Source organism: Coccidioides immitis, assembly GCF_000149335.2.
Source record: "Coccidioides immitis RS genomic scaffold supercont3.2, whole genome shotgun sequence".
Lineage (NCBI taxonomy): Eukaryota > Fungi > Ascomycota > Eurotiomycetes > Onygenales > Onygenaceae > Coccidioides > Coccidioides immitis.
Genome location: NW_004504309.1, coordinates 1,960,693 through 1,982,966, shown reverse-complemented (window position 1 = coordinate 1,982,966; position 22,274 = coordinate 1,960,693). Strand labels below are relative to the sequence as shown.

Here is a 22,274-nt window from a genome sequence, read left to right as displayed (position 1 = left end):
TGTTAGGGGAGCAATATCCAAATGTGAATGAGAAGCCGCCTGCAACTGACAACCAGGTCAGTGGAATTGGATAGAATAAGAAAGGCAATGAGGGTAAGGATCCCATTGCCATGTCAGGCCCATGAATCATCTGTCAGCTATATGTATCCAGCTCCACAGTAATTATAGCTGGGCCAGCCAAGAAGAGAATTCGGCCTGTCGAGACGGCGTGCCCTGACTATCCGAAGCTGTAACAGCCGGACTGCTGCGCCAGAGCACGCGGTGTCGCAGAGCCACACAGGGTCAGGATCCTTGACTGGAAATATCGGAAATTCAATTGTGACTCTTATTGTCATCATTCACAATCAAAAGATCCAGATTGTTGGATGGTATTTCTGGGTTGGTGCTGGAAACATCGTCCGAGAACACCGCCCAGCTTCGGCTCGCCGACAGGGAGGCGGGAACCTCTAATTTCCGACTTTATGCCTTGCTGATAGGGGGTTCATTCATGTCTTGTCGGTACAGAATCCGGAGGATGTCCATAGATTCTCCAAGTTTGAGGATTGATCCGGTGATGTACCCAGCTGCCACATGGCGTGCATTAGGCTGGTTGCGTTGGTGCAACTTCGAATTTTGAGGAGTGTTGAAAAGCTGTGATGGACGAACATGTTCGTTTTGGGGGCGGTGCGTGGTCGGAAACAGCTGCAGATCAAACACCGGCCGTTTGCAGGCTCTTGGCTTCGTAACGGACAACCAATTGAGCCGGATCACCGTGTTCTCGAATCGTTGAAACCGCAACGCTTGCAAGGATGGGGGTTATCTGAGACGAAGCCAAAGTTTTTCTACGAACCAATGCTTCTGCGTCTGACAAAGAGCTCGTCCACAAGGAGCTCTTGTTTCTTAAACTCGTGTTTCTGGCACGGAAGCTCACTAACGAGTACCCACTACTCCGTACTCCGTACTCATTATGGCATACAAAAAGCCGTGCTTGCTTGCGTGAAGATGTCAATTCCCCCACACATTTCGAGCCAGCTGTTGGCTTCCTCGAGCAAAGATGAACTATGCCAAAGGCACATTCGCGAATTCAGTTCTCAAGAAAGCCCGAAGCTCACAAAGACCAGCTTGCAGCACTTCCGTTTCTGACACATATCCAATCCGAACATATCCTTTAAACTCTTCGCCAAAACATTTACCGCCCGGCACGAACATGACACCTTTTTTCTCCTGGAGCACATGGCAGAACGTGGCGTCGTCGATTGGTTTCCCATCCCTCGAGAACCTCACGAACGCGGTAGTGCCAGCCCGAGGCACCACCCACTCGCACACATCTTGATGCTCATCTATGAAATCTTTCAGTATAGCCAGATTTTTCTTTGCTAGATTGAGATTTCGATCCAAAAGCTTCTCTACATGAGGAGACTCCAGGGCAAATGCGGCAATCCGGTCATCCACCTGGCTCACGGAAATTGTGGTATAGTCTCGCGCGCTTGCGCAATCTTCGATGATAGCCTTGCTTACGCTCGCAATCCATCCAACCCGAATTCCGGCTAGCGCGAAGGCCTTGGACATGGATCCCGTGACAATGGACCGCTCGTAGCCCAAAGAGAGCAGGGAAGGCGGCCATTCACTTTTGTCCAAGGTGTGGAACAGCGGCCGATAGACCTCGTCGCAGAGGACAAACATTGAACCTTGTCTAGCGATATCGACAAGTCCTGTGAGGATGTCCTTCGAAATCAATGATCCGGTTGGGTTTTGTGGGTTGCTTGTGATGTTTGACCGTGGTTAGCAATCGTAGCCTCCTATGGAGCGAAATAAAACGGGAGCACGGAGTACCAACTTCACAATGATCATCTTCGTATTAGGCCGAACTAGGTCTTTCAATTCCTTGAGGTCAAGTTGCCATCCATCATCGCCGCTCGTCTTCCACAGACTAACCTCTGCGCCTAGCGACTCCGGCACCGAATACAGCTGCTGATACGTGGGATAGTGGCATATAACATGATCCCCAGGCTGAACAAGCGTATAGAGTAGTAAGAAATTTGCCTGGATTGCTCCCGACGTAATCAGAATGTTCTCAGGCGATACCGTTGTCGTTGAATTGCCCGTAGAGTATAGTTTAGCCAGATTCGAGCGTAGCTCCTCCGACCCACGGATCGCCCCGTATGTTAACTTTGTAGATGTCGAGAGCGGATTCCGCGACGGATCTTCTGAAAATGAACGGAGATCATCGATGGAGATTGATGCGCTGCATGTTTCTGCGATGTTGTATTTTGCCCATGTTTCGTATTTGTCCATCCACTATGATAACGGAATGAGTATTTATTAGTATATCGGGGTGTCTAATGGGCCTTACTTGCTCTACGGCGAAAGGAATGATTTGGACCATGGCTGCTATCTGATGGCTGGGAGTTGATGGCGGGGAGTTGATGGCGGGGAGTTATCAGCGGTCTGCGTCGGGTTCGGGTGTCACAAAAATGAACAAAACTTTAAGTCATAAACGTCCGGATAGCTATTTAAATATTTTCTACTCCGTAGTTCGTGTAGCTACTCGAACTCTCAATGGGTTGGTCACAGGGAAGCTCTCCTTTATTTCTTCTGGGAAGTTAATCTAAATATGCCCTTTTCGAGTCAGTCAGGTCGTCGAAACGACGCCCTGCCTTTGACAAGTCTTGGGCGTGCGGCTGATAAAAAGGAACAAGTTGGATAGCCCATTCCGAATTTTTAGTGCCTAGAATAGCTATCTCGAAAGCAAGGGAAATATAGAATGTTGTCAGTTTCTCACGATACAACTACCTGGCAGCATTGAATGGAGCGTTATCGAATGTTGGGCCTTTTACAATCAGTTTTAGATTAAGTCACTCATGGACCTTCAGGCCTCGCTGCTTTGGTGAGGTTAAGGGGAGAAACAGTTAGCATTGGATTAGATCAGACGCTTGACGCTAGGTATGCGAAGTTCGGATGCTATTCTTCCATTAGCCCGCCCCTCTCCTGATTGCATCCTGTGAGTGGCGTATGAGCCAACCAACTCGGATCCCACGGATCCTCCAAAACTCCAAGATGTCGAAATGCCAAAAGTTGGAGTGACCCATTGCCTTCATCCTGATAAGGATAACCCTGGCCATAATACCAATGCGTGAAACTCTCGCAGTTTTCTTCCTCACAATAGACAACCTCGCGGGCCTCCGCATCTTGGAATAATTCGGCACTACGGTTATAGTTTCTAGGTTCGGCATCTTTGCAATCAAGCACATCTCTATTGTATATATCGGTGATCCTAGGATCGTTCAGCGGCAGATGCGGGCAAATCCGGATATCGCTGTGGCTAGCCAAGCACTCTTCAATGTGATTTCGATCCGGAAGGCCCTCACCCTCCATAACGTCGCAGATATTGACGATGGTTAGAATTCCCATGCCGGGTCTGTCACGCGAGACAACAAAGTGATGATCAATGACTACACCGGAACCAGTGTCTCGTGGGAAACAGCACGCCTCTCTGGATGTCCAGCCATGATTGGAATACGGAAGCGATTGGCGTAACATCTTGTTCGTCTGTTGCGCATCCCGGAAGCTCAGAGAGTGGTTGGGACAAAGAGGGAATATTGGTATTGTCGAAACGCACCACCGCAAGAATGGCTGCTGTCGCAATTCGTCCGGCGGGAACATAGTTTCCGGATGGTCCGTTAAACAACCTCGACAGGCAAATGTACGGATGATCTGGTCTCTCTCAAGCAGGCAAAGTGTCTCAAAGCGCTCTACCGGGAAGAATTTGATGTTTTTCAGCCAGGTGTCGCTCAAGTGATAAAACTTATGGCATGTATATGCCAGCATTTTCGCACTGGCGGGCGGAAGATGCCGTGTAACTTCCCAGAGGAGCTCTAATGGGAGGCCTAGGAGATGGGGTTGCGTTGATTTAGCATTGTTGGTGTCTCTCAGTGACACTAGGCACTGCTCGGCCAATTCGAGGAAGAGGCGGCGTTGGTCTAAAAGAGAAAAGCGAGACATAACTGGCATATCCGCAGTATTCATATGCGAGGAAAGAAAAGGAACAGACCACGAGATAGTTGGAGCAGGACAGCTTGGTTATGAGATGAAGAAGACAGAAAGCATGGTCACATTAGGGTGTAAATATTAATGTCTCTGGTTATAAACCCCACCACAGCATTTTGACAAACTTGAAGAATTGCAGTTGCGATCCGACGGGCAAAACCCTTCAGATAGGCCTTGATTGTGTTTGATAACCTCCATGCTGGCTTTGTTCTCCGTGTTCAAGAGAATTTGGGCAAGGAGCATCGTGCGCTCGGTGGCGTTGAACCTATTAAAAGGTACTATTCGCCGTGGCTAATGCCGTGAAATATAACTCTTGCTCTGGGTAGCGAGGCAGTGAAGGAATTCTCCGACAACAATGACTTATTGCCTGGATTATCCTAACATATGTGACGGGAAGAAGGGAAGCGGAACTTGGAGCAGAGGGAGAAGGAGTTTTAAAGTTGGACTAACGAGCGCGATCAGGAATGGCGGATATAAAATATGAAACTCTCTGCCAAAAAGCCTAGCGACCAATGGATGCTATAATTCGAAGGCCAACAGACAAGAGCTGCGTGTGACTCCAAGGATATCGGACGCATTGGACGCATTGTTGTTTAGACTTGCAGCTTGGAAGGCCGCCTAAGTAGTTTGTTATGCAGTTGTATCGAGTTGCAGCATCCCCCCCCCCAAAAAAAAAAAAAAAAATTCAGCCGTCAACTCCATACTCTTTCCTTGGTTGAGGCCCCTCGATTTTATCACCATCAAGAAGCGAAGTTTTCTGCTTAGAAAATTCACCGAGGGTCACAAATGATATTTAGCGAGCCAACTCGACCGATTTCTTTGAATATAGAGGTCTTTGCGTTGGTGACGACTAGTCAGTACTTCCCGATGGCCGTTCACATTTCAACCTTACTCTCTGGTCGACGTCGTGGTGTTCGTAAACATGGGGCTTCAGATATCTAGATGCAAATGGATTCCATTTGTTTATTCGATCGGAGGGAACTCGGCTATTTTCCCTCGTTGCCTATCAATCTTGGCTGTGTGATGACGGCTTATCTTACCTTTATCATCGATAATTATGATTCACTTCCTGAGGTCGTAGTATTTTCGCCCGGCGCATATTACCACGGGGCATAATGGCGGCTTGGAGCAACCAATGGCGATGCTTCTGAAATGGTTATATATGAACAGGGTCCGCCCCTCGTTTTCCGGCATGTATGTGCACCTCTTAAATGTTACTCGGGAACAGGTGCCAGCGCGAATTGGAGCAATCTGTTGCGCACGATTTGCTGTGAGCAGAGGCCGCATCCGTCAAAGGTCTCGAAGTGACTATATTCGGATGAAAAGTGGTCCTTGACCGCTGATTTTGACAAAGCAAGCGATAGATTGGGTCTCTGTCATATTATTGTTAAAAATGATGTACTCCGTATGGAGTAGTGTGAGCGCTTTATTTTTGATGTTCTAACATCAACTAACCCCGTATGTGGCAGTTGCCTGGTTGCATGAACAATGTATATTTGTGGGTCGGAATAGGTGGCGACTGAGGACGAGGACGATCGAAGCCATATCTGACCAGAGGCATGATGGCCCGTCCTGTTCAAAATGGCAAGCTCCAGATAGACGGACTCTTGGATCGTCAATATATGGGCTCTGTACTCTGTATATAGGAATTTTGCATAGTTACGTATATCTAGGTTATGTCTAAGAGCTAAAATTCGCAAAGGGGTATCGTGCTTTGGCTTCCATGAGCCCAAATGCAAAAATTCTTTTGATACCACAGGTTAGGGGCATGTTAGGGGCATGTTAGGGGCGGGCTCGGGGCACTGAGGGGTAATCTCCCGGGGCTGTTGAGGGTCAAGGGATGCCGCGAGTTCCTGAGCGTGCTTCTCCAGGTCAGTTCCCCTCAGTCTTGGCGCAATGGTTCTGCTTATATAATAAGAGCTATCGATGATCTAGCTCTGATTAGGTTTAGCGTGGCGGCCTTGCTAGCGAGGGGCGCTAAGTGGACCAGACTGAAGTGACGAAAGAAGGCAGACGCCGCCTCATGAACTCTTCAAAAAGTGTCCTACCTTCCCACCACCTCCCGCCCAGCCGTCTTCCTTCATCTTTCATTTTGTGCCTGACACCTCAACCTGGTGTTCTTTCTCACCTCTGGAACTGCACTGGTTACCCATATACTACCCACATCTCCTGTATTCTTTGACTCTTCCGTCTCCTCCGCTTGCTTTTCAAGTCCACCTCACAAGCGACGCCACATCATGAAGCTCACATTCAGGGTGGGATACTAGTCTTTATATTTCACGGGCTGGGACAGCCACATACTAATATGTTGCTTTGCATCATAGGATTTAAAGCAGCAGAAGTTTACTATAGAAGCTGAGCCATCAGAGACGGTAAGTTCCAATATCTCAGCTTTGCCTGCTTGTGATACTGATGTGCCTGCCTAGATCGGCCAGCTGAAAGAGAAGATTTCCCAGGAAAAGGGCTGGGATGCTGCGCAACAGAAGCTTATCTACTCTGGTGGGTCATGATTTGAACACTATCTTAATTGATTGACTGGCTTCTTATTTCTCGCTGAAATCTAGGCAAGATCCTTCAAGATGTGAACACCATTGAATCATATAATATCGAAGAGAAAGGCTTTATAGTCTGCATGGTTTCCAAGGTATATACGGTGCCAATTACCAGTTGCGCTTCTTCTTCACAACCTGCTAATCCACTACCCTGTAGCCCAAAGCGCAGCCTGCCCCGTCCACTCCCGCCGGCCCTTCTCAGACACCAGCCACACCCGCGGCCCCATCGTCTACGCCAGCTGCGCCTTCTGCCCCCGCCCCCGCTACAAATGCTCCTTCAGCTCCCCCAGCGACGCCATCACCGGCAACTGCTGGAGCCACTTTCAATGACCCGTCGGCCCTCTTGATGGGTCCTCAGAGCGAAACAGCTGTTCAGCAAATGGAAGCCATGGGATTCGCTAGGGATGACATCCAAAGAGCCATGAGAGCTGCATTTTTTAACCCCGACCGTGCTATTGAGTATCTATTGAGTGTAAGTGTCATTTCGTTTTGTCTTTGGATTAAAGCATTGCTTGGGCCGTTCTTATTAACTCCGTCAGGGCATCCCGGACCATGCTGAACAAGAGGCTGCCCGCCAGCAAGCGCGCGCGACTGCCCCGTCCAATGCCGCAGCGCCCGCGTCTACCCAACCTGCTGCGAATACCGAATCCGAGGAACCGGTTAATCTTTTTGAGGCTGCGGCTCAGGCTGCCCAAGGAGGTGGTGGCGCACGTGGAACCCGTGGCGGAGCAACAACAGGAGAAGGCTTGAACAATCTCGAATTCTTGCGAAACAACCCCCACTTCCAACAACTGAGACAGTTGGTACAGCAGCAACCTCAAATGCTTGAACCGATTCTCCAACAAGTCGGTGCAGGCAATCCACAGCTTGCTCAACTTATCGGTCAAAACCAGGAACAATTTTTGCAGTTACTGAGCGAAGATATTGATGACGATGCACAGCTTCCACCAGGTGCTCATGCAATTAGTGTTACCGAGGAAGAGAGAGACGCTATTGAACGGGTAAGATACCATCTCAAGTGTATTCATGGCGCGCAAGTTTTCTAATTCTTTCATTACAGCTTTGCCGGTTGGGATTTTCTCGGGATGCTGTTATCCAGGCCTACTTTGCATGCGATAAAAACGAAGAACTTGCGGCTAATTTCCTCTTCGAGCAACCGGAAGACGAAGGCGATAACTAAAACAGTCTTATGTCTCATATCTCTAGGAAACCTCCATTAATGACCCACTTTCACCTCCCCTCACCTCCATGAGCACCCTCTATCCCTGCCTGTATGCTCTGCGCCTTTAAAGCAAGCAGCAGTTTATGAAATGAAATTGTGAAGCCCCCCGGCCGCTGGACTTTGTGGCATTTAATCCGTTGCTAGCTTTAGTTGTTGAGTACCAGATCATCATTCCAGTTATTTAGTGGTCGTGATTTATTGACTCAAGGACTGATGTTTCTCATGAGTTGAACATGAAGCAATTTTGACAGCTAGTTGTGCCATATTTCATTTTGTGTTTTCTGGTTTGGAGAGAAAATTGTAAAATGCTCGGGTAGCCCCCAGGGGTATTAGCTGGGGCATTAATTAACTGAGGGTTGCTCGCACTTATCAACTGAATCTTGATATAGTTTAAGTGCCATTATGTAGTTATACACACCTGTACTCTGTGTGGAGTAATACTGTACTTTCGGGCATACATCAAGAATGAACTTGTTTGGGTTCGCCTTGGTGCAGATGGGGAGCAACGTGGGAGCAGGTTGAACTCGCAAGGCCAGGGGTTCCTTTTGTTGCTTCACCTTCGCTTTCGCGTCTGCAGCACGGGGTAAATCTATTATTATTGTGTTGCAACACAACACCCATTTCAGTGGCTTGATTTTTTCTTTTCTTTGGAGCAACATCGTATTTAACAGCAATGCTGAAGCTGTTCTGCAGCACTGGTACCTTCAACCAGAGATCACCAGAGCATGTTTACTTGGCCACTTGTCCTGTCGCGTAACCATCCCAGCAAGAACAATGTGGAGACGAACCTATCTTATCTTGCTGGTTATTCGCATTTATTTTGCATTGTCGCCGAGCTACCTTCATCCTGATGAGAACTTCCAAGGTCCCGAGATTTTTGCTGGTGAGCATCTGCCTAGTCGTGAAGTGCACACCACTAGCCCCTTGCTGCTCTCTCTGTCACCATTGCTCAGCAATGATGGCGAATACCCTGTAGCTGATCTGCTAACATCACAGTTTGTAGAGCAAGTCTATTCGTACCCTGCGCACCTCACTTGGGAATTTACGTCGTCCAAGCCCATCCGAAGCATCTTCCCGCTATGGCTCAGTTACGGCTTGCCTATGACCGTCTTGAAGTGGTTCTGGACCGAAACCGGCTCCGGAAGTACGCCGCCATACCTGATATACTACGTGCTTCGCGGGACGATGTTCGGACTTAGCTTTGTGCTGGAAGATTGGGCTATACATGAATTGATTACTTCCCCGCGCCATCGTCGTGAGGCAGTGGTTCTGGTGGCTTCTTCTTATGTTACGTGGACATATCAGACGCATACCTTCTCGAATTCGCTGGAGACCTTGCTTGTAGCTTGGAGTTTAGTGGTTATTCAAAGGATCCTGGAGAATAAAGTGGGCTTTACTTCCATGCGCGCTCAGAATAGCCCCTGTGTTGTGACAACGTATGGAAAAGTTGCTGATATCCGATGTAGCAGCATTCCTCCGTACTGGCTTGTTCAATTCTTGCTTTTACAGTTGTTGCCGGCATGTTTAATCGAATTACATTTCCCGCATTCATTGCGATACCCGCGGTTCAGCTGATTCCCCATTTCTTTAAAAAGTACGCTTACATATGCTTGGAGATCGCACCTATATGGCAGACAGGCTAACGATGCTCCACAGGCCTTTTGCATTCGTTTCTCTCGCTCTCTCTGGAATCATCTTTTCACTGGTCGCGATATACGCTGATACGAGGTTTTACAGCTCTTCTCCAGTCTCAATTTCTGACATTTTCCGGAAACCGATTATCACCCCGCTCAACAATCTCCTTTACAACTCCGACAAAACCAACCTTGCATCTCATGGTCTCCATCCTCATTATCAACATTTCCTTATCAACGCACCGCAATTGCTTGGCCCCGTGTATGTCCTTCTAATTGCCTCTATTTTCTCCCGTTCGAGCCGGTCGAATTTCTCGCTTCTGAATATGAGAGCTCTCTCTGCCCTGACAGGCACCCTAATCCTGTCCGTATTCCCACACCAGGAATCCCGCTTTTTGATCCCTTGCGTTCCGCTCTTACTCACCTGCTTCCGATTACCGAATGCTCGCGTATTTCTTGTTACATGGATAGCGTTCAATAGCATCATGGGCCTCCTTCTCGGCGTTTATCACCAGGGTGGGATCATTCCCGCACAGCTTCAGATACCAACCATCATATCAAATTTGAATCCCGGCCTGGAGAAAGCGCCGGCTTCTCAAGAGACTGCGAATGTGTTTTGGTGGAAGACGTATTCCCCGCCGTTGTGGCTGCTAGGGGATGCCGCAAATATTACCATTAAGACTCACGATCTCATGGGAATACCAGGTCGTGATATGCTCGAGAAACTTGGGAAAACTGTACCGCGGTGCAGCGACGGGTCCATTCTTCGATACCCCAGATTCTCGGGGTCTAAATCCAATAATGATCGGCGTGTGGTCAATCCGACTCTGCTCGTTGCTCCGAACTCTGCTACTTTCCTTGATCAGTACGTGCGATCTGAGAATAAAGACGAGAGCCAGGACGATCGGTTGTCTTTGCAATTAGACCCTCTTTGGAGGTATGACTGCCATCTGCATCTTGATGATATGGACTTTGGCGATGATGGGATTTTACCCACATTGAAACGGGTGGTGGGCCGACGTGGGTTGAATGTCTGGCTTGTTACCAGAGCATGTGGGTAATCTAATTTATCTACTCTTTACGGATGCATATGTTTGGAGGGGATTTTTTACTGGTGCATTATCCATGATTTTTTTCGGATGAATTTGCAGATACCCCTGTTCAGGCTAAGCTCCTGCTGTAATTCCATTTTCATAAAACTGATACCTGTGGGTTTACTGTTATTTTTTTATTCCATTTGGTCCCTTTGCAGACTTAGCCTGCAGAAGATAATGTTTGAAATCACCAATTTCGGTTCATCATGGTGAACAATAGACAAAAGGAAAACTTTCAAATAAAATCCATATTAGATGCAAAAATGCTCGATGTAGCCATATCCTTCCTCCAGTGATATGTCGCAGGCTCAGCTGGCTATCAGTATTGTCATTGCGACCTCCTCTATTACTTGCTATAGAATGGGGGAATTTCCCCAAGGCAAGGTCCAATATTGTGGGGGACAATTCACCAAATGGCCCCCAATGACCTGCATTGATATGCAATCACTGGCTTTGTGAGTCTTAAGACGAAACCTTCCAAAGTAGTGATGCTTGTCTGATTGACAATGGAAATACGTGTATCATGGATTGACTTCCAGGGAAGTTTGCTTGGCCGGCTGGCTGGCGACACAATATCACGTGACCAATTTGAGTGATGCCTGCCCGCTCCCCACATCATAGTGGCCTGTTGTTACCCGCTAAGCTACTTCTATGGTTAACTCTCTTCCCATTGTTCATAAATACCAGACTCTTGCTTCTCTGTCTCCATCTTTTTCCTTCATTTCCACATCTCTTCTCCTCCATACTTACTGTTTAGCACCTCTGTCCTTCAAACAAGCTCTTTTTGGGGTTTGTGACAGTCAGTCAGGAGGCAACTCCGGTGGAAGGTGGGTATTTTCAAGGGTGGCATCTTCTCTCTGAGTGTCAAGAATATAAGCTGACTGACTATGTTCTTGGGATTTTGATGTTCAGCTTATTCTAGTAGACACTTATCGAGCGAAATAATTACACCATGTCTTCCACAGCGACGAGCAAGATTACTCTTACCAGCTCCGATGGAGTCGAGATGTCCATGGGTATGTTATCAGTAGCCCTTTGGCAGAACCTGCGATCATACAGCTAGGAGACTCACTGACTTTACACCAACTAGAGCGTCAGGTTGCTGAGCGATCCGTCCTTATCAAGAACATGCTTGAAGACCTCGGTGACTCTGGAGAACCTATTCCAATTCCAAATGTGAGCTAGGGCACGAAGAATGCTTCAAAATTGGCCCTTTACTGATTTCAATCCTACAAGGTCAATGAATCCGTCTTGAGAAAAGTTGTTGAATGGTGCGAACACCACAAAAACGATCCTCCCAGCACTGGCGATGATGACAACGACTCGCGCCGCAAGACTACCGATATCGACGAATGGGACCAGAAGTTTATGCAAGTTGACCAGGAGATGCTTTTCGAGATCATCTTGGTATGTGACATGTCTTCAATCCACGTGTAGAGCGCAAAAAGCAGAGTGCTTCTCTTCTTTTGGCCTCTGATGTACCTTAGGTGCGAGATGTTAACTGTCATGCTAGGCAGCAAACTACCTTGATATCAAGGCTTTGCTTGATGTCGGCTGCAAGACTGTCGCCAACATGATTAAAGGAAAGTCCCCCGAGGAGATTAGAAAGACCTTCAACATCCAGAACGACTTCACTCCCGAGGAAGAAGATCAGATCCGCCGCGAGAACGAGTGGGCTGAGGAGTAAGTGCCTTACTTTTGCATGTTTTGATAACTTTCTACTGCTAACCATTTGATTTGTCGCAGCCGTTAAATCAAGCGCCGGTTGACCCTCGAAAATCTCCTTGGCTACATTAGTTGCGGAGCACGTCGATGTCTTGAAAGAACTTCAGGATGTGCATTTCGTGGTGACCCGAACCGGCTTTTCAATTGTGATGACCCTGGTGTTTCAATTTATGGTTTGGGTTCGTGCTGGGCGTTTGGTGTGTGCGGCCATTAGGCTCATACTGGTTTTGTACCTTTGATCTCTCTTTATCGGACCTCATTCTCGAAGATGAGCGGGCTGGCATGATCAAAAAAAGATCGTAAATATCAACTTAGTATTACCACTTTTTCTTTCACTTTTAGATGGTATTTGCGCTCTACCATGGAAGGGGTTAATTCTTGTAAAAATGAAACGCAATCTTACAAGATCCTGTAAGATGTTGAATAACTCTGAGCAAGATATATCATACAGCCACAATAACCTTCATTGATGACATGTTGCACCTGTGCACCCAAATGTAGATAGTAATCCCTTACTTTCGATTGGCAAATGGTGAAGAGATGTACTGGGAACCATGCATTGGGAACCAGCTGGTGAAATGTGCCACATAATTTCAAAGCAGAATAATCCTATTTCATCGAGGCATGAGAAGATGTTCATGAATTAATGAATTCTGTTTCCTACACAGAACGCCGTCCTCGCCAACATTTGTCCCAAACAATCAAGTCAAACTGTCCTGGACCGTCCCATCATTCAAGTCCCGTCTTCATATCTGGTTCTCATCGACTAAACTCATTGGCACGCTCTCAGAATACAGTCGCTACAGGCAGAGAGAAGAGGGGGAAAAAGGCGAGGAACATGGCTCTGGAAACGAACAACTGGGGCGATAGACAAGGGAAGAGGTGACTTTCCGACAAGGACGAGCGTGTGGCTGTATCGATTTGGCGCTGTTCGAGATGCTCCTTCGGGCGCTTTTTGAGGGAGATTGATCGTTTAGATACCGAGACGGGTCTTGCGCCAGTGTCTTCTCTTGGCGTTGTATCTGATGGTGGAGGAAGATGTTAGTAATAGCTTCTTTCTCTGTGTGTGTGTGTGTGTATTATGCCACTATGTTTGTGTTGGGTTCCCAAATTGCCGCTCTCTTCAATATTTTGGATATTGATTAAAAGGGAAGAAAGGCGATCGTGTAGATTTGGAAGAGTTTGTTCGTTTCACATTTCCAAAGTCCAATCTCCCCGGTCGTTCTTTTCATCCAGACATCCTTTAAACTAGGCGCAAGAAAGGAGATCTTTACCTAATGGTATTGCCGGTTCTCAACCGAATCCACTGAGGGATGGGACGGTTCTGCTTCTGCGCTTTGGCAAGCTTTTGCTTGGTGCGGAATGACTTTTGGCTCTGATGGGAGGTTAAAAATCGCTGGTTAGCCTGAAAAGCGCACCTCCGTCGAGAAATTATAGGTGAGGCCGGGAAAAAGCATTGGTATGCACTTACCGGCATCTTGACTGATTCGATTCGCAATAGCTCGTCGACCTTGAGTTTGCGATGTCTGGCGTTGAACGGAGCCCTCGATGGTTGCGATATCTTTTGTGTGGGCGACCTGCCGAGTCGTTCGCTTACCCGTTCCGGTACTAGCCCATCACGTGACTATAATACTTGGCAGCGACGGAGTCGGAGGCTTTGAAGCGCCGCGTCTCCGGGCTGGAGTCCCACCAACCTTGTCATGACTAAATTGCAACACCAGAGAAAATGCGAGCTTTGAAGGTGAATGATGGAGAATGCTGTTGCCTAGAACCATAAATTCTCCCTTGATAGGGAAATGACCAGTTTCTGTTGGCCCATCCTCACAAGGTCCCGTGTCCCAAACGTCATTTCTCCCAATGTGGTTAATTGAGTTCAGGCATCCAGATGTACGATGCATGACAGAGTACGGAGGACGGGAGAATGCTCCACTCCCCTGAAGCGCAATCAATTCCATGCTGGGAATTGTTCAACGCTGTACTCCGTATCTTGGGGGAAAAAAAGGAAAAAGAAAAAGAAAAAGAGCGCCTATACTCTACAGCTTGCCACGTTGGATGCACTTGGAATGTCCCATTAGCATGCAGACGGGTGAATCATCCGGTTCGGAGCCGAACTTGTTAAATTCAGCTGCCTTTCGGAGTCGGAAACACGTTTTAGCGCATAACTTGTTGCGCGCTGTCATTAACTTAAGAAAGAGAAAGCCACCCGATCTCCGAGCCCATCAGGGATGTCTTACATGCTTCCGGTGTACTCCGTACTGATATAAAAATTCCAAACGGCTGGGATTGTGAGTTTTTCGGGTAGTGGTTGCGATGGTTGATCGAACGGACCTGGGCAGCAGTTCTGTCAAGAATGCACAGACCATCATCAGCGACTGGCTCAATCTAGCCGAGACCCATCTGCGCCTAAGTTCGACGGACTACGAGTGACAGCTGAGATCAACGATTTCCCGTCCGAGTTAGTGTTCCGAGAAGCAGCAAAAATGTGACCGCGGAGGCCCACGTTTTCACGTAAGTTTGTCGGTATTAGTCATGTTTCATCCTAGCTTGTGGATGTCACTTGCAGCTAAGCCAATAGGACAGCAGCAGCCACCGGGTTGACAGGAGGTACCATCCTGTGATTGTTATGGAATTGTGCCGACAAGTTTTACGGTTTCATGGTTCTCAAGCGGTTGGCTCATGGCGAGAATGGACGAGGTTGCAAGCTGGGGAGGCAACACAATTTTCCCTTTCGGCTCTCCGCCACGATGTGCCCCTTGTCACTCGTATTGACTCATTATTTTATGTCCAATTTTTCCTGCATAACTCGCGAGAACCAGCCCGGTTTTAAGCCCCTAATGCGATTGATAATCAGCTCCCCAGACGGGCATCGACTTCGACAGCTTTCTCCATGATGCACTAGCTTTTCGTTTCCTTGCAAATATATTCATGCTTAGCACTATTTATATATCGAGAATAACCATCCATCAACCCCTCTTTCCTCGTGGTGCGAGAGAATTCACTGTGAATATTGCCTGTTACTTCATATCATCAACCTCTTCTACTTTTTAATATCTTTGATCGCGGTACTTCGTATCTACGGAGTACTTACCTGCCGAGTGCATCTTATCTCCTTCTAGTTATCTTATATAGTTTATTGTTTTCCATTCTCTGCCGCTTGGCTGTTCATCCACTGGGCTGTATGTGGTGGTGATCTCCTCATGGCAGGAGACCCCGAGAAGCCCAGCGAGACGGCGGCGCAGCTGGCGGTGCAGAAAACAAGCAACTCCTCTCCCGGGACCGGGCCGTCGTCAGCATCCGGCTCAACGGTCGGCGATGGCGATAACCTCAAGAAGCTAGATTCCAAGCTAGCCAACGAGAAACGGGAGTCTAACCTTGATGACTCCTTGGCTCATCTACCAGAGCACGAACGGGATATTATCAAGCAACAGCTTGAGATTCCTGAGACGAAAGTGAAATTTTTTACGCTATATCGATATGCGACGACAAACGACATCATTATCCTCTTGGTCAGCGCCGTTGCGTCCATCGCAGGTGGAGCCGCGCTGCCGTTATTCACAGTGCGTGTGCATTTCCTACCTTTCCCACCTATATAGTCCACTAATACAATACGTATGTACGGTAGATTCTTTTCGGTCAGATGGCTGGGACTTTCCAGCGTATCATTCTGGGTACTATATCTTATGATGAATTCAATGACACCCTGTCCAAGTATGCTCTCTACTTTGTATATCTAGGAATTGCTGAATTCGTCTTGATTTACACATGTACGGTTGGATTCATCTACACTGGTGAACATATCGCGCAGAAGATTAGAGAGAGGTATCTCGATGCGGTTCTGCGGCAGAATATCGCCTTCTTTGACAAGTTGGGCGCCGGAGAGATCACCACCCGGATTACAGCTGATACCAACTTGATTCAAGATGGTATTTCGGAGAAAGTCGGCTTGACGCTGACCGCTCTTGCAACGTTCGTCACAGCATTCGTCATAGGCTTCATCAAGTACTGGAAGTTGACCTTGATCTGCTGCTCGACTGTGGTCGCCATCGTCACTATCATGGGCGGTGCATCTAGATTTATAATCCGCTTCAGCAAGAAAAATGTGGAAAGCTACGGCGAAGGTGGCACTGTCGCCGAAGAGGTGTTGAGCTCGATTCGAAATGCAACGGCCTTTGGCACCCAGGAGAAGCTCGCAAAACAATACGACGCGCATCTGCTCGAAGCACAAAAATGGGGCACCAAACTTCAAATGACAATTGGAATCATGGTCGGCGGCATGATGTCAATCGTCTTCTTAAACTATGGATTGGGGTTTTGGATGGGCTCACGTTTTATCGTCAGTGGGGAAACAGAATTGGCCAATATAATCACCATTTTACTTGCGATTATCATTGGATCTTTCAGCCTGGGAAATGTGACCCCAAATGCGCAGGCATTCACCTCTGCTATTGCTGCCGGAGCAAAGATATTTAGCACGATCGACCGAAAGTCTCCAATCGACCCCACGTCAGAAGACGGAGAAACCCTGGAGAAAGTGGAGGGGAATATTGAATTCCGTGATATCCGACATATCTATCCCTCCCGTCCGGAGGTGCTTGTTATGAAAGGTGTTAATCTTTTCGTGCCAGCCGGTAAAACTACTGCTTTGGTTGGACCATCTGGATCAGGTAAAAGCACTGTGATTGGTCTTCTGGAGCGATTCTATAATCCTGTCGGTGGCTCCGTTCTGGTTGATGGTGTTGATATACAGAACTTAAACCTCAAGTGGCTCCGTCAGCAAATCTCTCTTGTAAGCCAGGAACCGACTCTTTTTGGTACCACCATCTATAACAACATCAAGCAAGGCCTGATCGGTTCGCCATTTGAATTGGAACCCGACCAAAGCGTTCGACAACGCATTGAAAACGCAGCAAAAATGGCAAACGCACATGATTTTATTATGGGATTACCTGAGAAATATGAAACTCATGTCGGCGAACGTGGTTTCCTTCTTTCTGGTGGCCAGAAACAGCGAATTGCTATTGCCCGGGCTATTGTGAGCGATCCAAAGATTTTGTTGCTTGATGAAGCCACCTCTGCCCTGGATACCAAATCTGAAGGAGTTGTGCAAGCGGCATTAGATGAAGCTTCAAAGGGAAGAACGACAATCATCATCGCCCATCGCCTATCGACTATCAAGACCGCTGACAATATTGTTGTTCTCGTCGATGGTCGCATTGTGGAACAAGGAACGCATGACGAGCTGGTTGAACGTGACGGCACCTACCTTCGGCTTGTGGAAGCGCAAAGGATTAACGAAGAGCGAGACGCTCAAGCTATGGCTGATTCCGACGATGGCGAGGAATCGCCCATGGGTAGTGACGCTGACGCGCTTCGCCTTCAGAAGTCGATAACCGCTGCCAGCAATGCATCGGCAAGATTTGCGGATGAGAAAATGGATTTAGAGCTTCAGAAAACGGAAACTAAGAAATCGTTGTCAAGCGTTATCCTTTCCAAGCGCGAGCCCGAAAAGGATAAGGAGTATGGCCTTGGAACATTAATTAAATTCATCTCCTCCTTTAATGCTGCGGAGTGGAAATTGATGGTTACCGGTCTCGCCGTTTCCATTATATGTGGAGCTGGACAGCCGACTATGGCAGTCTTCTTTTCAAAGTGCATCTCCGCCCTGGCCCTACCGCCGCCACTTTATGACAAGCTTAGAAGCGATGCAAACTTTTGGTGCCTGATGTTCTTGATGTTGGGAATCGTTATGTTCTTCGCCTACAGTATCCAAGGATCTCTTTTCGCATACTGCTCCGAAAAATTAATTTATAGAGCAAGAAGCAAAGCTTTCAGGTCAATGCTTCGACAAGATATCGCATTCTTTGACGTGGACGAAAACAGTACCGGAGCTCTGACGTCCTTCCTATCAACTGAGACCAAGCACTTGTCTGGCATTAGTGGAGTGACCCTCGGAACCATCCTGATGGTTACCACAACTCTTGCTGCATCTATGGTAGTGGGTCTCGCAATTGGATGGAAACTTGCCCTTGTTTGCATTTCCTGCGTCCCAGTTTTACTGGCCTGCGGATTCTATAGGTTCTGGATTCTGGCAGCATTTCAGAGGAGAGCTAAAAAGGCGTACGAAGCCTCCGCTAGCTACGCTTGTGAAGCGACATCTGCCATACGCACTGTGGCCTCTCTAACTCGTGAACCCGACGTCTCCGGAACATATCATGGTCAGTTGGTTGTACAGGGAAAGAAGAGTTTAGTGTCCATTTTGAAGTCTTCGACCCTCTACGCGGCCTCGCAGTCCTTCATGTTCTTTGTCCTCGCTCTTGGATTCTGGTATGGTGGGACGCTGTTGGGCAAGGGCGAATATACGCTGTTCCAGTTCTTCTTGGCATTTTCAGAAGTTATTTTTGGTGCTCAATCTGCCGGAACCGTCTTCTCTTTTGCGCCTGATATGGGTAAGGCGAAGAGTGCTGCAGCAGATTTCAAAAAGTTGTTTGATCGAAGACCTCCAATCGATACTCTCTCTAAAGAGGGCGATGATGTGGAACATATTGAAGGAACAATTGAGTTCCGCGATGTGCATTTCAGATACCCAACACGACCTGAACAACCTGTGTTGCGTGGCCTTAATCTTAGCGTCAAACCAGGGCAGTATGTCGCGCTGGTCGGACCCAGCGGATGTGGAAAGAGTACAACGATTGCCCTGCTTGAACGGTTCTATGACACTCTGTCTGGGGGTGTCTATGTTGATGGAACCGACATCACACGGTGGAACGTGAGTGCCTATAGAAGCTTTTTGGCTCTTGTCAGCCAGGAACCCACCCTCTACCAGGGTAGTATCAGAGATAACATCCTTCTGGGAATAACCGAGGACGACGTGCCTGAAGAAGCCATTATTGAAGCCTGCAAAGCTGCAAACATTTATGATTTCATCATGTCGCTTCCGTAAGTTTCCCCGGCTTGCTTACTACGGGGCCCCTTGTCAAACTAACTTTTTCGCTAGCGACGGTTTCTCCACGCTTGTAGGAAGCAAAGGCAGCATGCTCTCTGGAGGGCAAAAGCAGCGTATCGCCATTGCCCGCGCTCTGATTCGAGACCCTAAAATCCTGCTTCTTGACGAAGCGACGTCTGCTCTTGACTCAGAATCTGAGAAGGTTGTGCAGGTTGCTCTTGACGCGGCCGCCAAGGGCCGTACCACCATTGCTGTCGCCCATCGACTGAGCACAATCCAAAAGGCGGACGTTATTTATGTCTTCGACCAGGGGCGTATAACGGAGAGCGGTACGCATTCGGAATTACTCGCAAAGAAAGGACGTTATTATGAGCTCGTGCACATGCAGAGTCTGGGCAAAACTCATTGAGCAGCATGCTTTCTTATGTGATGGGTATTTGACATTTGGTGCTCTTTGCGTACGATACCCTCCGACTCACATTTTATATATACCCGGTTTTCTTCACGTGTATAGTTTGGAATTACTTTTTGATTTCGATTTTGTTCTTTTTCCTTCTCTCTTCTTTTCCTTTTTTCTTTTTCTTTTTCTTTTTCCTTTTCTTTTTCTTTTTTTTTTTGGATAAGTGGACATTTGAGGAATGCTCCTCTGGTACTTCATACTGGTCCCCATTTGCATAATAGACAGACTAGATCTCCCCTTCTTTAATCTCCTCTCCTGGGCCTTTGTATACAGCCCCGTGAACATGAAAGGTTTTTCGAGTCAACCATTTCCGGGTGTTTCTATCCCCGGCTTGCCTCCTCTCTTTTACCCCACTTACGATTGTACGTAGTGACTATGCCTTGTCGATATAGTCCCAATCACCCGTCATGGAAGCACCAGTACTCAAGTAACCCTTATTTTCTCTCTGAGCAGGATGGCCGTTGGTCCGCTTCATGATGCGATTGGCTTGACAACTCCTTACGCCAAGAAGTGGCTCCCCGTTGAGGCTGGTGAAGATTGTGGCTGGAGACCCCGTTTTCAGCCTCAATTCGATTCAGCCTCGCCGCTGCGGACGTGCAAGTCGCTCGTCTGTTCGGTTCAGTCGAGTGGCAAAGTGTTGGTATGCGAAGGCAGATACCAACACCGATTTGAGGGGAAACGGGACTCTTCCGCTCGGGGACGGGAGTCTGTGCTGAGCTCCAACCCTTGTCGCATGGGTTGCTAGTTACATACCAATGCCGTGAAGCAGCACCTCGTGATGTCAACTTCAGGCTGCAAAGGGTGAAGGATCCGCCTTGGTTGGCATCAAGGATTCTTCTATTTAACCACTTCATGTTTCCTCACTGAGGTCTCCCAAATGCAAGTCTGACCCACGGAAAGTTATCAAATCATTGTTTTTCCTGAGCTGAGCTGGGAAACTGATATATATTGCGGCATACTCGCGCCCAAGGTACATACGTACCATCACCATATATTATATTGCTCTCTTTTTCCTTGTGCATCTACCATTCATATTCAATGTCTTATATCCGGGATTGTCCCGAATTTCGCCTAAGCCGCTCCGACTCCAAGGATCCTTTCACGACCTGCCAAGGTGTGAGATCCGACGGTCAAAAATGTCGCAGAACAGTCATATCTGCGAAGGATGTTTCCAAGAAGGAGGCTGCCGCTACACAGGCGAGTGCTATGACCGCTGGAAAGACCGAGATACAAGCAGAGAAGCTGTTTTGTTGGCAACATAAACACCAAGCCTCGTCGTTTAAATCGAAGGTTGCTGCTATTCCTGCTGCGCTGGAATTACGGAAGAGATCGAGCATTGATACCATCGTCGAGAGAGTCGGATTACTGACTGTGAACGATGGGGGTGCTACAAAGGCTAAAGATTCGCAACCTAAGGGATCTCAAAATACATTCACTTTATATCAAGAAATAAAGAGGACCCAGAATCCTACCGAGCATCGAAGGAAGCCAACCACCCCGCTACAACCGCTGAAAAATGAAAACGAGCTGCAAATCCCGGCTACATCTGCTTCTAAGAAGAAGCCGAGCGCCAGAAGGCGATTGGTGTGCTTCCTTACAGGTGGCGACGATAGTGACACTCCGGAATTAAACGTTCGTCGACGAACTCAACACGTTAGATCTGCCTCTCATTCAGAAACCAGGGTTGTGAGGACTCCACCCAGATACCAGTATCAGCATGCGAAAAGGCCTACGACTACCGATAATAAAACCTCGAGACGTCACTCTGACATTAGCCTTCAAAGTCGACAATCCGAATCCCGTCAACGCAGCCAAAGACAAAGTATGCCATCTCATGTACCGAGTTCTCAAAGGCCAACTATGCTAGCAAATCCAACTACCTCTTCATCCCAAACCCAATCTCTACTCTCCTGGATTCCCACAACCTTATCACCGGAGACAACGTCGAAACTTCTTCAGAAGCTTTCTGAACCGCTTTCTCCATCTGAAGAATGGGGATATATCTATATATACTGTGTCACACCACAAAAGACGGTCCCTTCAGCAGATGTCCTCCCCTCCCTTATCCCGCACCGTACAGAGATTTGTCCCTCAACCCCAGAAATCTTGCGCTCAGCAGGAATTTCGCCAAATCGAACCCAGATGCACAACCGCACGGCGAATACTATAACCCTTAAGATAGGGCGCGCAGTTAACGTATCTCGTCGTCTAACACAGCAATGCGCACAAAATCTGACCTTGGTTCGATATTATCCATATTCTCCATCTTCGTCTTCAACAAATTCACCACCTCCCCGAAAGGCGCCAAATGTTCATAGATTGGAAAGACTGACACATATTGAGCTAAATAATCGGCGGTTCAAGTTACAAGATCCCTGTGGACACTGTGGGAAGAGGCATCAGGAGTATTTTGAGATCGAGGCAAATACCGAGCATTTACGGATGGTAGATGAGTGTGTCCGAAGATGGGTACGGTTTAGTGAGCTAGATCCGGGCAGATGACCATCGAGCATGGATAGAGGCAATATTAGAACTTGAACCGGGCCGATAAACTTCAGATTTAAGTATTTCAACTGCCTATAAATATCTTTTGTTATGAGTTTTGGGACTCAATTATA

The 22,274-nt window shown here is 47.7% G+C and overlaps 11 protein-coding genes across 11 annotated transcripts; 7 read left to right on the top strand and 4 right to left on the bottom strand.

Annotated features, from left to right (window-relative positions):
• Positions 1-27: 27 nt before the first annotated feature.
• CIMG_13027 (uncharacterized protein) lies at positions 28-450 on the top strand (the record flags this gene model as incomplete). Its single annotated transcript, XM_004445279.1, has 2 exons — positions 28-93; positions 169-450. 2 exons carry the CDS (start codon positions 28-30, stop codon positions 448-450), a joined length of 348 nt encoding a protein of 115 aa, XP_004445336.1.
• A 327-nt stretch (positions 451-777) lies between these two features.
• On the bottom strand, positions 778-2,443 carry CIMG_06204 (aminotransferase). Its single transcript, XM_001242307.2, has 3 exons — positions 2,333-2,443; positions 1,817-2,277; positions 778-1,741 (listed from the first exon to the last, which is right to left on the bottom strand). Exons 1-3 carry the CDS (start codon positions 2,363-2,365, stop codon positions 1,039-1,041), a joined length of 1,197 nt encoding a protein of 398 aa, XP_001242308.2. The 5' UTR covers positions 2,366-2,443; the 3' UTR covers positions 778-1,038.
• A 497-nt stretch (positions 2,444-2,940) lies between these two features.
• Positions 2,941-3,981, bottom strand: CIMG_06203 (uncharacterized protein; the record flags this gene model as incomplete). Its single annotated transcript, XM_001242306.2, has 1 exon — positions 2,941-3,981. One exon carries the CDS (start codon positions 3,979-3,981, stop codon positions 2,941-2,943), a length of 1,041 nt encoding a protein of 346 aa, XP_001242307.2.
• Positions 3,982-4,796: 815 nt separating this feature from the next.
• On the bottom strand, positions 4,797-5,587 carry CIMG_13026 (uncharacterized protein; the record flags this gene model as incomplete). The annotated part of the gene is made up of 4 exons (XM_004445278.1): positions 4,797-4,876; positions 4,919-4,964; positions 5,131-5,294; positions 5,482-5,587. The coding sequence occupies 4 exons, from the start codon at positions 5,585-5,587 to the stop codon at positions 4,797-4,799; spliced, it is 396 nt and encodes a 131-aa protein (XP_004445335.1).
• Positions 5,588-6,071: 484 nt separating this feature from the next.
• CIMG_06202 (UV excision repair protein Rad23) lies at positions 6,072-8,258 on the top strand. The gene is made up of 7 exons (XM_001242305.2): positions 6,072-6,281; positions 6,351-6,398; positions 6,453-6,525; positions 6,591-6,670; positions 6,736-7,050; positions 7,118-7,579; positions 7,639-8,258. Exons 1-7 carry the CDS (start codon positions 6,264-6,266, stop codon positions 7,756-7,758), a joined length of 1,116 nt encoding a protein of 371 aa, XP_001242306.2. The 5' UTR covers positions 6,072-6,263; the 3' UTR covers positions 7,759-8,258.
• Positions 8,259-8,574: 316 nt separating this feature from the next.
• On the top strand, positions 8,575-10,792 carry CIMG_06201 (alpha 1,2-mannosyltransferase Smp3; the record flags this gene model as incomplete). The annotated part of the gene is made up of 3 exons (XM_001242304.2): positions 8,575-9,186; positions 9,267-9,394; positions 9,457-10,792. 3 exons carry the CDS (start codon positions 8,575-8,577, stop codon positions 10,493-10,495), a joined length of 1,779 nt encoding a protein of 592 aa, XP_001242305.2. The 3' UTR covers positions 10,496-10,792.
• Positions 10,793-11,172: 380 nt separating this feature from the next.
• Positions 11,173-12,589, top strand: CIMG_06200 (E3 ubiquitin ligase complex SCF subunit sconC). Its single transcript, XM_001242303.2, has 6 exons — positions 11,173-11,355; positions 11,441-11,544; positions 11,619-11,704; positions 11,765-11,935; positions 12,042-12,211; positions 12,275-12,589. The coding sequence occupies exons 2-6, from the start codon at positions 11,481-11,483 to the stop codon at positions 12,279-12,281; spliced, it is 498 nt and encodes a 165-aa protein (XP_001242304.2). The 5' UTR covers positions 11,173-11,355; positions 11,441-11,480; the 3' UTR covers positions 12,282-12,589.
• A 20-nt stretch (positions 12,590-12,609) lies between these two features.
• Positions 12,610-13,801, bottom strand: CIMG_06199 (60S ribosomal protein L39). Its single transcript, XM_001242302.2, has 3 exons — positions 13,725-13,801; positions 13,528-13,628; positions 12,610-13,275 (listed from the first exon to the last, which is right to left on the bottom strand). The coding sequence occupies exons 1-3, from the start codon at positions 13,728-13,730 to the stop codon at positions 13,227-13,229; spliced, it is 156 nt and encodes a 51-aa protein (XP_001242303.1). The 5' UTR covers positions 13,731-13,801; the 3' UTR covers positions 12,610-13,226.
• A 454-nt stretch (positions 13,802-14,255) lies between these two features.
• Positions 14,256-15,301, top strand: CIMG_06198 (uncharacterized protein). Its single transcript, XM_001242301.2, has 3 exons — positions 14,256-14,676; positions 14,714-14,761; positions 14,837-15,301. Exons 1-3 carry the CDS (start codon positions 14,564-14,566, stop codon positions 15,078-15,080), a joined length of 405 nt encoding a protein of 134 aa, XP_001242302.2. The 5' UTR covers positions 14,256-14,563; the 3' UTR covers positions 15,081-15,301.
• CIMG_06197 (multidrug resistance protein MDR) lies at positions 15,093-19,605 on the top strand (the record flags this gene model as incomplete). The annotated part of the gene is made up of 3 exons (XM_001242300.2): positions 15,093-15,810; positions 15,876-19,189; positions 19,248-19,605. Exons 1-3 carry the CDS (start codon positions 15,451-15,453, stop codon positions 19,603-19,605), a joined length of 4,032 nt encoding a protein of 1,343 aa, XP_001242301.1. The 5' UTR covers positions 15,093-15,450.
• A 1,089-nt stretch (positions 19,606-20,694) lies between these two features.
• CIMG_06196 (uncharacterized protein) lies at positions 20,695-22,158 on the top strand (the record flags this gene model as incomplete). The annotated part of the gene is made up of 1 exon (XM_001242299.1): positions 20,695-22,158. One exon carries the CDS (start codon positions 20,695-20,697, stop codon positions 22,156-22,158), a length of 1,464 nt encoding a protein of 487 aa, XP_001242300.1.
• Between the last annotated feature and the right edge of the window lie 116 nt (positions 22,159-22,274).

Excerpts from the sequence above, each read along its gene's own strand:
- CIMG_06198 (XM_001242301.2), top strand. The coding sequence starts at position 14,564 with ATGGTTGATCGAACGGACCTGGGCAGCAGTTCTGTCAAGAATGCACAG. Across the intron at positions 14,677-14,713 it reads CTAAGTTCGACGGACTACGA|TGTTCCGAGAAGCAGCAAAA; the intron begins GTGACAGCTGAG and ends CGTCCGAGTTAG. Across the intron at positions 14,762-14,836 it reads GCGGAGGCCCACGTTTTCAC|CAGCCACCGGGTTGACAGGA; the intron begins GTAAGTTTGTCG and ends ATAGGACAGCAG.
- CIMG_06202 (XM_001242305.2), top strand. Across the intron at positions 6,399-6,452 it reads AAGCTGAGCCATCAGAGACG|ATCGGCCAGCTGAAAGAGAA; the intron begins GTAAGTTCCAAT and ends GTGCCTGCCTAG. Across the intron at positions 7,051-7,117 it reads CTATTGAGTATCTATTGAGT|GGCATCCCGGACCATGCTGA; the intron begins GTAAGTGTCATT and ends TAACTCCGTCAG.
- CIMG_06204 (XM_001242307.2), bottom strand. The coding sequence starts at position 2,365 with ATGGTCCAAATCATTCCTTTCGCCGTAGAGCAA. Across the intron at positions 2,278-2,332 it reads TTCCTTTCGCCGTAGAGCAA|TGGATGGACAAATACGAAAC; the intron begins GTAAGGCCCATT and ends CCGTTATCATAG. Across the intron at positions 1,742-1,816 it reads ACGAAGATGATCATTGTGAA|CAACCCACAAAACCCAACCG; the intron begins GTTGGTACTCCG and ends AAACATCACAAG.
- CIMG_06200 (XM_001242303.2), top strand. The coding sequence starts at position 11,481 with ATGTCTTCCACAGCGACGAGCAAGATTACTCTTACCAGCTCCGATGGA. Across the intron at positions 11,705-11,764 it reads AACCTATTCCAATTCCAAAT|GTCAATGAATCCGTCTTGAG; the intron begins GTGAGCTAGGGC and ends CAATCCTACAAG. Across the intron at positions 11,936-12,041 it reads TGCTTTTCGAGATCATCTTG|GCAGCAAACTACCTTGATAT; the intron begins GTATGTGACATG and ends CTGTCATGCTAG.
- CIMG_06199 (XM_001242302.2), bottom strand. Across the intron at positions 13,276-13,527 it reads AGAACCGGCAATACCATTAG|ATACAACGCCAAGAGAAGAC; the intron begins GTAAAGATCTCC and ends CTCCACCATCAG.